The sequence below is a fragment of the Pipistrellus hanaki genome (genome assembly GCF_964339955.1).
Source record: "Pipistrellus hanaki genome assembly, chromosome: 2".
In the NCBI taxonomy this organism is placed as follows: Eukaryota; Metazoa; Chordata; class Mammalia; order Chiroptera; family Vespertilionidae; genus Pipistrellus; species Pipistrellus hanaki.
Window position 1 is genome coordinate 19,541,304 of NC_140504.1, and position 13,344 is coordinate 19,554,647.

Below are 13,344 nucleotides of genomic sequence, written 5' to 3' on the forward strand. Positions count from 1 at the left end.
CTTCTTATTTTTTAAAAACAAAATTACTGATGAAATAGAGATCCCCTTAATCTTGTTCCCAGTAACACTTCCCTCCCTCTTTCCCTAATTTTCTTGTTATTTAGAGACAATGCCATCATGAATTTGGTGTGAGTCTAAACATGGCACTATATTTTGATCACAAGTATATATGTACCCATAAATAATGCATAGTACTGCTTAGTGTGCTTTAACAATTTATGCAAGCTGGCATACTATTCATGTCTTACTCTTGCAACTTTCTTAATATAACTCAATATTCTGTTTTCAAGATTTATCTCATGTTGCTACATGTAGATCTAATTAATTCCCTTTTATTGCTTGTATAACAAAAATGACTATACCACAACATTTTTTTCTTTCTTCTACTGATGTTCATTTTCATTGCTTCTGATATATATATATATATATATATATATAAATAAATAAAATCTGGCCACTCGTGTGTGTGTGTGTGTGTGTGTGTGTGTGTGTGTGTGTGTATTAGAGGCCCAGTGCATGAATTCATGCATGGGTGGGGTCCAGCCAGCCTGGCCAGGGGGAGGGGACATTGGCAGTTGGCCAGGCTGCCTGCTGATCAAACTTCTGATCAAGGGGACAATTTGTATGTTAGCCTTTTATTATATAGGATATTCACTGAGTGGCCAGATTATTATGTGTTCAGTGTGTGTGTGTGTCTAATATAATCTGGCCACTCAGTGTGTGTGTGTGTGTCTAATATAATATATTATATATATATATATATATATATATATATATAATTTATTTATTTATTTATTTATTTATTTATTTATTTATTTATTGGTTCAAACAGTGCTCAGTTAACATCTGTTCATGTCTCCTATATAGGTATGTGAGAGTTCTAACTAGAAAAGGAATTGCAATATAACAGGTACAATGAATTTATAATATATTCAACTATTGTCAGATTGCTCTTTTAAAAATGTAAAGGACAACTTGACTTAAACCTAGTCAAGTTTTGTCTAGTATGGAACATTTTTGTAAATTATAATTAAAAACGTCTTTATGGAAAGAAAGACACTTCTCTGATAAAATGTTTAAACTCTGTTTACAAATGTTAAATGTTCTCATGGAAGGGAGAGAAATATAATGTTATGAATGTTAATTAGATAGGAGACTCCTTTGGAAGGGATGCTTAAACATTTTTAAAAATAAGCTTTAAATGAGAGGAAGACTTCTGGAAAACTAGTTACTCACCCATTTTGACTGTCAGCTAGCTGTCTAGTTTAATTATTATATATGTTATTTACATTTATATTTGAGTATGATTTAATTATTACATACTAGAGGCCTGGTGCATGAATTTGTGTGTGGGTGGGGTCTGGCGACTCATCTTAATTAAGGCTGATTGGGCTGGACTGGCCAGGGGGTAAGGGACAAGGGAGGTTGGCCAGTCAATCCTACCCTCTGGTCGAACTTCCAGTCCAGGGGACTATTTGCATATTAACCTTTTATTATATTGGAGGATTTTTTTTTCTTAAATACTAGTAATTTTTTCCTAAATATGTAAACCTGTTTTATTCTCATTTATTCTTTATAAATATCCTCATTCTTTTATGTATTTGACAAGACTTTTATTGTCACTATTCTTTATTCTCACCAGTGTCTGTGTCCATTGGTTATGCTTATATGCATGCATACAAGTCCTTTGGTTGATCTCTCCCTCTTACTCCCACCCTCTCACCAGTTTTTGATCATTGTAAAATGGGGTTATCGTTTAAAAAATTTTAAATCAATTATTTCAATAATTTTTAGTGAGTCTAAGCATCTTATATTTTTGGTCATTTGAGTTTCCTGTTGGATGAATTTTCTGTTCATGTTCTTCATTAAATTTTTTCTTTGGTTGTCTCTACTGTGTTGATTTATAGAAGATTTTGTGTGTAAGTTATACATATTTCAAATACCTTCTTATAGCTTGTTCGTACCTTTAAACTTTGTTATGGTGTGTTTTGTTATAGAGAAATTTAAACTTTTTGTGTAGCCAAATCTGTTATTCATATTTGCTTCATGATTTCTGTTCACTTAGGTCTTAAGAAATCCTTTCTTATCCTGAAGTCATAAAGGTAAACTTCAATATTTTCTTCTACTTCTAAGGTTTCATTGATTATATTTAGGCCTCTAATCTATAATATCTGGAGTTGATTTATGTATATAATGTCTGAGAGGGGTCTGATTTTATCTTTTCAATCTGGAGAGTCACCTGTTCCCATACTATTTTGAAAACATTTCATTTTCTTCTCCTTAAATAAAAAAAATCTACCAAGTGTCTATATATGCTTGAGGCTATATCTTGAATCTTTATTCTTTACCATTAATTTATCCCTGCAGCAATAATCATGCTCTCATTTTTTTTTAAGAGCTAACATTTGGTGTTTATTATATTACACAGGAATTGTTCTAAGGGGTTTGTAGGTATTATTTGATCATTACAATCCTGTTAGTAGATACTCTTAAAAACACTGATTTTATTTTTATTAATTTATCTTTATTGTTGAAAGTATTACAGATTTCCCTTCTATCCCTCCCCATTAACTCTCTCCACACTTCTCCTGCCTCACCCCAACACCCAAGCCTTCACTGCACCAGTGAACTATGAAAAGGGATGGGTCACTCGAAGCAGAAACTTTTAAAAGTCCGTCTGTGATTCTCCGAATTCCCTGTCTTCCTCCACTGTGGTGACTGTAGATGCAAATGTTGATATTGAGTTGCCAGAAGATGGACACAGAACAGAAGATGCACCTGGAATTCTAAGCCACCACATGGAGGACTGTGGCTCTGGAGAGCCATCCAGACCCACCACACTCTTTGCATGGGGAAGATATAATCTTTCTTTTTCTTATCCTTTTAAAAAAATATATTTTATTGAATTTTTTTACAGAGAGGAAGGGAGAGGGATAGAGCGTTAGAAACATCGATGAGAGAGAAACATAGATCAGCCGCCTCCTGCACACCTCCCACTGGGGATATGCCCGCAATCAAGGTACATGCCCTTGACTGGAATCAAACCTGGGACCCTTCAGTCTGCAGGCCGATGCTCTATCCACTGAGCCAAACCAGCTGGGGTGGGGGGTGGCGGGAGAGGGAAGAGAGACAATCTTTTGCACTCTAGTTCTATTGACTAGCTATGTGACCTTCACCAGGTCCTTTTGCTTCTCATTTTAACATCCAGAAAATGACAAGATTAATTTATTTATTCAGTTAGTTCCCATTATATATTGAGCTCCTAACCAGGCACCGTGTGGCCTTGGAAAAATAATAGTAAAAAACGGTGCAATCCTTGTACTCAAGCACTTTCCAAGTTAATAAACATCATATTGTTGATTTTCAGTTCTGAAATTCCAGAATTTTATTAAAAGGCAACAGCAAGAGCAAGCCCTCTAGCATCATATTCTAGAGAGTGAGGCATTTTCCCAGGAGTTTTCTCCTTCCTTCTAAATCCACTTAGCCACTTAGCCACAGTGTCAACTCCATCACTGCAGCGGATGCAGAAATGCTCATCATTTTCAATCACCAGTGAATATTACAGTGTACATATGCTAAAAAAAATAAAGCAGCCTTTGGACCATTCTCACAGCAATTTTGATTTTAGTGGGCACAACACTTCATAAAAAATAGAAGAAAATCAGTTTGATTGAGAAATACCTAGGCCGATAACTGCCAAACATGTACATTCTAGATGTTAAAGACTTTTTCAATTACTTATGAATAAACCAAATTATAAAATTAAAAAATTTTAAAGCATTTTGGTTTGCAGTTAAATTTTCTCCAGAGGACTATGCATTTGTATAAAATAGAAGAAATACTAATAAGTATACTGTGAGCATGCACAAAATGGATCTGCCAAGTTTTAAAAAAAATCTCTTAGGACTCGAAGCAGCATGCCAAGTTCTAATTTACTAGTTGCCTCTAGTTAAAATACAGTTCACAATGAAAAATTTATATGAATTTGAGGCATTGTCTCTAGACATGATACACAGTTTAAAATTTGAGTGAAATATACAAAGAATTCCATTCTACTTTGTATTGGTGCAATTGTGGCATTTCCTTTATTCTTTCATACTGCATACCTAATTCTTAAACCAAAGCCAAAAGTAGTGATGCAATAATTGAATGTGCCTTACCTTAAATAAACTTCTGATTCATTATACCTTTTTGTCGTCCTTTCACAATCATTCAGCACTTTAGAGATATTGAGTTAATTTTACAATATAACAGTTTTTTTTTTTTACTAAATTGCTACTTGTTTGTACTTTGAGTTTATTTAATATTGGTATGTTTACTCCCCTTCTCAATAGTAAAACAAAGACAAGATCACGATCATATATGTATTCGTATAACCTCTGGTTTGCTTAGTAAGCATCCAATGGTTATTACTGTGTTTTCTTAAAGGTAAAACATGAATAATCAAGATCTTTGTGCACAGTAAGGGCTTAGAGAAGCTGGTAGTATTTGCTAAAGAGAGATCCATAACCAATCTCTATTCTCATTGTACATATTCTATTTCTCTGAGTGATTCAATCCAGTATCATAATGTCAAGTTCTACCTTATGTTTCCCAAACCCATACCTCCAGTCTGGTCTTCTTGAGATCCATTTCAACCACCATCATCACGTAGTGGTTGAAACAACTTCAACACAAATATGTAAACCAGAATGCTTTACCTTCTTTTTCCACAGTGGCTTCCTTTGTGGCCTCAATTTTTCAGGATGGAGCCATCATCATGCATTTACCCACACGATGCGCCTGGAGTCATCCTTGGTTTTTCCAGTTTCCTTATCAGGCACCGAGTGCTGTTGATTTTACTTCTTTAAGAACCTTACATTCATCATCTTCCTACAACATCCAGCTTTTATTCATGCCTTCATTTCCTACCTGATTACAGTAACAGCTTCCTAGGTAGTCTTCCTGCCTCCAGTCAGCATTCCTCCAATCATTCTCTCCATGCTCAGGCCTGTGACTTCTCTCACACACAAAACTGACCACATCAGTGTCCGTCCATGTCCAGTTTCACTTTACTGATTGGATGGGTGTAGTTCCACATTCTGATCTTTTCCAAGTTTGGGGGCCTGCTTAGGTGGTCTCAGGCCACTGTGTCCTGAGAGCTATGGCCCTGTTTTCACACTCTTAAAATGCTCTAGGTCTCAAGTCATACTTGCCTGCCTCAGCACAGCTCCTTCTCCCTGACCATGCTTTCTCTCTTCCTGTTCACCTTATCTTCATTTATTTTTTCTGCTCTGTGGTGATTGCAGAGGACAAGGGCAGGAGAGGAAGTTTGGAAGGAAGAAATAAAAGGCACTGAAAAACCTCGAGCCCAGTTCACTGGTGCTCATTCCCTTTTGATCCCAGAGTTTATGTTCTTCTTTTATAAAATGTTTTCTATTCCATGTCGTATGAGTAGTTTTTGAGTAGCTTTTAGTGGATTGTACCATGTCAGTCTGTGAGCCTCAAGCTACAGTGCCAATGTTTAACTAAGCTACTCCAGGCTATTGCTGCCTTGGCATCCATCTTGTTTGGTCACGCAGCCCATGGAGGCCTTAAACCAACACTGGCCACCTAATGTAAGTGCACGGTCCAGACAACAGCCTACAGAGTCACGAGCAAATGTAAGTTTCTGCTATGATTTCCCCAGCAGCCCTGTGATCAAGTTTTCCCTGCTTCCCAGGGCCTTCTCCTTGGGTGTGCCTTAGATAAGACTTTCATGGGCTTACCAAAAACCCCATTCTTTTTGGTTTGAATTGGACAATCTGGCCTTAACCTGGGAAACCCAAAGTACTCTCTCCACAGACCAAATAAAGGCATGTGTCCCAGAACCTTCCCTTCCCTCCCCTCCATTCTCCCTCTCTCTGTCTGCATCTCCCCAATTGGCCCCTCAAGGCCTGCTGTGTACCTCCTCTAGGACCTGTGAGTAATAAACTTGTCTATTTCAGTTTCTCTTATGGTCTTTTGTTGTGCAGAGCTCACCATCCGGTACCCTGTGCCCCACTTCACAAATGTTGATTTAACAAAGTCACAGTAGGCAATGACCCCGTCTACTGACACCACTCCCTGAGGCCACTGTAGCACCACATGCAATTTGGTGCTATATTACTTAAGTGTTTGTTTAAAAAAATAATAATAAAAGAAGATCAAGTAAGAGAAGGAAAAAATGGAACTGCTGAGAAATAGGCGAACTGCTTCAAGATAATCTTGAATCTTAGTTTAAAATAACATAAACCGGGAAAGAAGCATTTACCTTCTGCTGTGGAAATGTGGACTCCAGCATGGCTGTTTCGAAGCTGTGAGCTCCCTCTACCTGGGTCTTCTCCCACAGAGATCTGAGAAATTGCACAGAACGGCTCTGGATGGACAGGGGCTCCGGAAATAGGCTCTGAAAGGACATTAGTGAGAAAAACATGTCTCTCGTCTCACTGAGATTGTTTGATTGGCTACAGTCACTATTTGGGCTTGGTTTGAACTTTAACATGGTTTAAATTTAAATAGAAGAACAAAGCTACCTTGAAGATTGAACATATGATATATTTTCGGCTTTTCATTTTTTTTAATAGAAAAATTAAAAGTATTGAATAAGATTTTCAAGGCAGTTGACAGTGATCTCTATAAATGTGCCTAATTTTATAACATAGTATTTATTTCAATCATTTCCCAAGCATGTTAACCTAATTGGAAAATGGTCACTATAAATATTTATTTTTCAAAGCACTGAGAATTAATGGATAAAATTAAATCTAAAGCACAAATATCAGAGTAGATTATGAAGGCTAGAAATTAAATAATTGAGTGTTCATTTGACACATATTCAAATATGAACATTGTGAATAGATGTGTGGGGGGGAAAAAACATTTTTAATCCTAAAATGTATAATGGATGGATATTCCTAGAACTTCAAAATATTCTAAGTGTTAGATAGTAAGGTTGTTTATGTAAAGAAAAAATCATATTTATGTATATTTTACTCAAGCTAATAAAGATAAAAAGTTCAAAGAAAATTTTAAATTGTATATTTACTAATCTATTATGTTTTTAATAGTTATTTACACGTTGTGATATTGTAACTTTAAATGTGAGCATTTCAAGTCAAAGGAACAATTTTATTTTATTTATTTATTTATTTATTTTTTAAAAATATATTTTATTGATTTTGTCCAGAGAGGAAGGGAGAGAGATAGAGAGTTAGAAACATTGATGAGAGAGAGTCATCGATCAGCTGCCTCTTGCACACCCCCTACTGGGGGTATGCCCACAACCAAGGTACATGCCCTTGACCAGAATCGAACCCGGGACCCTTCAGTCCCCAAGCCAACGCTCTATTCATTGAGCCAAACCGGTTTTGGCCAAAGGACCAATTTTATAAAAACATACAGAATGTAACAGAGAGTATAAAATATTATTTATATACACATAAAACCATTTATGTATTATATTTTATGCTAAAGTATGACAAAATTATAGTATTGGCTTATAAATCCTATTTTCTATGACAGTGACCTTCAACCATTGACTTATGAAACTCTCTATGTAGTTTCTGCATAAGAAATTTCTATTTAGCCGAAACCAGTTTGACACAGTAGATAGAGCATCAGCCTGTGGACTGAAGGGTCCCAGGTTCGATTCCGGTCAAGGGCATGTATCGATACCTTGGTTATAGGAACATTCCCAGTAAGGGGTGTGCAAGAGGCAGCTGATCGATGTTTCTCTCTCATTGGTGTTTCTAGCTTTCTATCCCTCTCTGTAAAAACTCAATAAAATATATTAAAAAAAGAAATTTCTATTTAGTAAATAAAAATTAGTAAGTTTTCCCCCCTGAGAAAATGTCATTACTATGAAGATGAGCTATTTCTTGTACTGAGTGGGGAAAAGTGAAAAACTTCATACTCTAAGTGGCCTGCAAATTAAAAAAGGCTAAGAGCCAGTACCAGGTAAGCTGATTATACAACCATAGTGTGGACACATCTGGGAATTTATTTAATTACCAGAAAGTTATGTAGCACATGATCTTTCATTTAAAGAGAAGCAGAGCCTGGCCATTGTGGCACAGTGGGTGAGAGTCAACCTATGAACCAGGAGGTTACAGATTTGATTCCCGGTCACGGCACATGTCCAGGTTGCAGGCTAAATCCCCAGTAGGGGGCATGCAGGAGGCAGCTGATCAATGATTCTCATCATTGATGCTTCTATCTATCTCCCTTACTCTCTGAAATCAATAAAAATATATTTAAAAAAATAAAGAGAAGCAGAACCTGATTTTATTAATCATCAATCCAAAGAGTAGCATTTAGACTGGAATCAGTGGGTTAGAGAGCTCCATGAATCTGTTAAATTGACAGAAGAGTCTATCCAGCATACAAGGCTAGGTTTGTAATCATGAAATCAAAGGTTTGTTTTTTACTCAAAGCTTTTATTGATGTTGTGAAGTCAGGGCTTATCCAGACCACACAATATCAAAGCTATGGAAAAAGAAAGGAACCATTACAGTAAAATGAACAAAGAAGAAAAGTAGTATACTAGTGAACATGTTTTTGGGTGATTTTGCTTAAAGAAAAAGACAAAAAATCAGACTATGTCAATAAAATAAGATAAAGGGGCAAAAATAAAAGCAAGTTTTCTTGGTTTGTTTTCAGAAAACTGACAACTGTTAAGAACAAAGCCAAAGATCAAACCAAATACAAAATCACTGATGAAAACTATTTGAAAACTGTAAGTAAAATAAAATAAGGTCATTCTTTTAAGAAATGGAACAAAAATCAATGCTGTGTGTTTTTTTTTGTGTGTTTTTTGTGTTTTTTTTTTTATTTTTATTCCAATACAACTTGTTTCACATTAAAACATGAGTTGTGAGTTATTAAGTCTTACAGGAAAAGGTGATAGATAGTCTTAAGTTAACTACTACAGTCCCATTTTATGATACATTCAGCTGCTTTTATTTATAAAATATAACTGCCTGGTTGTGACTTTTGTAGGGGGTATAATATAAATATTTTATTAATAGAAGTAAATAAACTATCTTACCACTTGGCCTAATTTTTAAGCATCTTGCAGCATTTGAATTGCTTTTCCCTCCTTTTTTTTCTGTACTGGCCTGCATCCATTCATTTTATTTTCTAACATGTGTGCAATAACGAAAAGGCCACTGGGTGAGGAGTCAGGTGATCTGAATTCTGCCCTTAAATTTTCTTATCAGTAAAAAGGATGTCCAAAGCCTCTTGTATTAGTAACACTTTATAATCTACTATGGGCACAGTGCATGAATTCATGCACATCAAATGGAACTGTGGGCCTTGAGGCTGGGGTAGGCACAGGGGTGGGTCTCCGCCCATGCCCAACCTCCACACCTCTGCCCAGCCCCTCCCACTACAAACCTGGTCCCCTGTCTGCCTGCAGCTTTGCTCCTGCCACCCCTCTCACATGCTGACTGTGCTAACCCTGCTCTCATTCACTGACAGCGTGGAGTGATTGGCGCCCACACCAACAGCCGGTGGGGGTGGCAACTGCTGCCCTGATCGCCCTTCAGGAGCAGGAGGAGGTGGAGAAGCTCTCAGGGGTGATCGGGGCTGGCGCCGGGCACAGGCAGCGGGTACAAGCAGTGGCTCTGGTGCTGGCAGCAGGTGTGAGCACCAGGCAGGACCGTGGCACGTGGGAGCAAAAAATTTTCAGAGGCTCACCCCTATGACAGTGACTGGCGCTCGCCTGGTCTGGTACCTGTGCTCACCTGCTCCACCATCCCATGTTCCACGCTCTGCACCTGCTGCCGACACCTGCCATGTTCTGTGTGTGACCCCTGGTGGTCAGTGCACATCATAGCAATGGGTTGTTTGGTTGTTCTGCCATTAGGTCTATTTGCATATTAGCCTTTTATTGTACAGGATATTATAATTTACATGAAAATTTAATGCATTTGAGATAAATATTTCCATAAAAGAATATATATATATATATATTTGCCTTCATGTCATTTCTTTTTTTTCTTTGTTGAGAGTATTACATATATCGCTCTTTCCCCCCCATTGACCCCTCCATTTCATCCCTCCTCCTCACCACTCCATTGTCTGTGTCCATGGGCCATGCATATATGTGTTCAAGGTCCTTGGTTGATTACCTTCCATCCACCAACCTTCCCTTACCTTCCCTCTGAGATTCCACACTCTGTTCCATGCTTCTATATTCTGGATTCACTTCATTCATAAGTTCATTTTGTTACTTAGCTCAAATAAGAATCTTTTTTTAATGCTAAAATATTTGCATCAAAATTTTAGTTTTTAAGTTGAAAGTTTCTCATTATGAAATTTTATCTATAGTGATATATTTTGTGGGGAAAAAATAGCATTCCAGTATTTTAACAATGTCTAAAAGGATGTGCTGATGTGAAAATTAATGGGAGCTTGAAAAACTATAAATAAAGGCTAGCTCTTCCCCCAAATAAGCTGGTATTTTTGTTGTTTCACTAAAAAGTATTTTCCCTTTTATTCTCCTCCTTTATTAATAAACTGAGGCCCGATACACAAAATTTATGTCAGGGGCTCGGCCCTCATAGCCCTGGCTTTGTTAGGAAGGTCATCCATAAGGATGTCTGGAAGGTTGTCCAGTCTAATTAGCATATTATGCTTTTATTATTATAAATATTAATAAAATTGGTCTCCTGATTATGTAGTAATCCAGAACTTTTTATAAGAAAAATATCCTAAAATATTTTTTAAATCCTTATTAAAAATTAGTGATGAAATGTGTATGTATTACTGTTCCCTACATATCAACTTTGGTCCAATAATAATTCAGTAAAAACGATCATAAACTCATACCAAGGAGCCATGATGAACTTAGGTTATACACACCTGCTGAAACAGAAACATGATCTGGATCCATGGCTGAGGCTCTTGGCTGATGAGAATAAAACTGGACTTACTGTACAGGCAGTAATGGCCCTTCAGGGAGCAGGTGAAGAACAACTTGGCTACACAGCTTCTAACAGAATCTAGGAATAAATACACATAGCACTGAACGTTCGAGTCTTCTCGGAGTTACACTTTATACTTCAACACACAAACACCTTTACATTGTAGAAATACATTCCTCAGTTTTCAGTCTGACAACCAATAACTCCCAACAGCTGTGTATTTGGGAGAGGATCCACTACATGGAATGTAGATTTAAATGCAGGTGTGTTTATCCATCTTTCTCTAGTTTTAATGAACGATGCATGAGGAATCTCCAAGCAACTAACACGGAAGAGTTAACTTCTCTCCAGTAAAAAAGGAGGTACTGTGTCATTTCCTTCTTATTGGGCACCTTGAAATGATACCGTGGGAGGAATAAGCAATTGGATGGAGGAAACCCAGCCATTTTTTTTGGACCGTGGATGGTGTGTCATGAATCAGGGCCCTGGTTCACCTGATTGTGCAGGGGCCACACAGACAGCCTCCAAAGTAACTTTCCAGAAGTGTGGCTTCCTGTGAACTGGCCTGGTCTGATTCTAAAAGGTCATTTCATCTTGAAGAGCTTCAGCAAGGATCATCCTTTAGGGACAAGAAAGTGGGGGAAGATAGTGGAGGAGTAGAGTAAAAGTGGTGAGAAGGTCATCTATAGGAGGAGCCATTTAATCTTTACAATCCTACAAGATGGGCATTATTAGTTCTATTTTAAAGATGAGGAAGCTTAGCTATTTGAAGGTCAATGTGACCTTGATACATGACTTGCAAGAGATGCTCCACAGAGAATATCTGGACAGATGAATGATGCTCAGGGATCCAGAAAAAAATATTGCTGAAGGCTGCCTAACCTGTGGCAGAACCAGAATTTGAAGTCAGCTGAACTGATGCCATGTTGGAATGCTTTAGACACTACCATGCCGGGATCTTAAAATCTGTAGTCATATTAACAGTTCATGGAGTATATATTGTTTCAGATTTAATCTGACATTTTACATGAAACATGTTGAAAATTAATAGATTTAGTATGCCCTACAATTACAAATGAAAATGGATTAGCATTTATTAAAAGTGAATGGGGACCCTAATAAGGTGGCAGATTCAGTCCATATCCTTGCTCCATCAGGTGTGAGGACATATCAGGCTTTTCAGGAAGAGTTTGGAAGTGTTCAGGGAAGGTGGCCAATGACAGATTAGAGGAGAAGGCACTGGAAACAAAGCAATAAAGCCACAAGGCAATTTAAAAATATGTACTGGAATCTTAATATTACTTAACAGCTTTCCGTGATTCTGAAAAACAAACAAACAGTTTTTATGAAGTTAATTGTTTTGGGGAATTAAAAAATGTTGGGTTCAGAATTCAATGTCCTTGTTTAAAAATCAGAAATCATTCCTGCATTCTGAGGGTGAATGATGGGTCATGACATGTAAAGAGAGTTTGAAGTTTCAGTGGAAAAGACCAGGAGGCCTGGATCTGGGAAAGACAGACCTCAGAATTGAATGGAGCACTGACCAAGTTAAAATTGCCCTATCAGAAACTGTTTGACAAGGGTAATGAAAAATATATTTTGGCACCGATGCTCTGAAATTTGTAATTTAATCTATACTAGGAGAAATAAGAAACAAGTATATCAAGAGAGCCACACAAAAATGGTATTTAAAATAAATTGAATGTATATAGACATTGAGATAGCAACATGTTTCACTTTCATAGAAAGTATCAAAAGCAAAGTTCTTTCCTAAGAACCCATGCAGTGGCATGTCAGTTGTAAGTTGAACTTCAGACCTCTGTCATGAGAAAAAGTTTTTGTCTATTTACTTCACTAAATTCTTACTGCTCATTCATGTTTTCTTTTGAAAATGAACATTGCTTAGATTTATTTACTCACCCAGAGTCTACCAGCTTTCTATACACAAACCCACAGGGGTCCCAGATCACATTAAATGGGTGAAGAGGTAAAGCAGAGACCTTTAACTTAGAAGCATAGGCACTGGCTGGAAAAATAAATCAGTTCTGGGGTAGAAGGTTTTTGTCAATATTTTCAGTAAAGCTATTTTTCTTTCCTGTATCACTATTTTTCTTCTCATTTTTTTTTCCTTGAGCTTTCCTGACTTTGGAAAGCTTTCCCCACAGTATCAATATTTAGTTCTTACTTTTTCTCTGTAATTTTCCTCCCTCCTGTTCATTCAATGGTACTGAATGGTAAACATGCAATAAATGTTGAATAAATAAATGTCAGACACTGTGTGTGAGAGCGAGAGAAACCATGATATTGACCCTACTCTTAAGAGGCTTACAGCACAATAGGAGAAATGTCTATAAACATTGCTTATAAACACCTAGAAACAGCATTTATAAAAAAAAACTGGTATATGCCCATGAGA

At 37.0% G+C, this 13,344-nt stretch overlaps 1 protein-coding gene across 2 annotated transcripts in view; it reads right to left on the minus strand.

Moving 5' to 3' along the window:
* Window positions 1–13,344, minus strand: part of VEPH1 (ventricular zone expressed PH domain containing 1) — a 189,089-nt gene that overhangs the window by 39,819 nt on the left and 135,926 nt on the right. For both annotated transcript variants that reach the window (XM_084876013.1, XM_084876014.1), the window contains exons 10-11: window positions 10,867–11,006; window positions 6,272–6,406 (exon numbers count right to left, since the gene is read on the minus strand). In XM_084876013.1, the coding sequence (XP_084732139.1) occupies window positions 6,272–6,406; window positions 10,867–11,006 (275 nt within the window). The remainder of the gene's footprint in view (window positions 1–6,271; window positions 6,407–10,866; window positions 11,007–13,344) is intronic.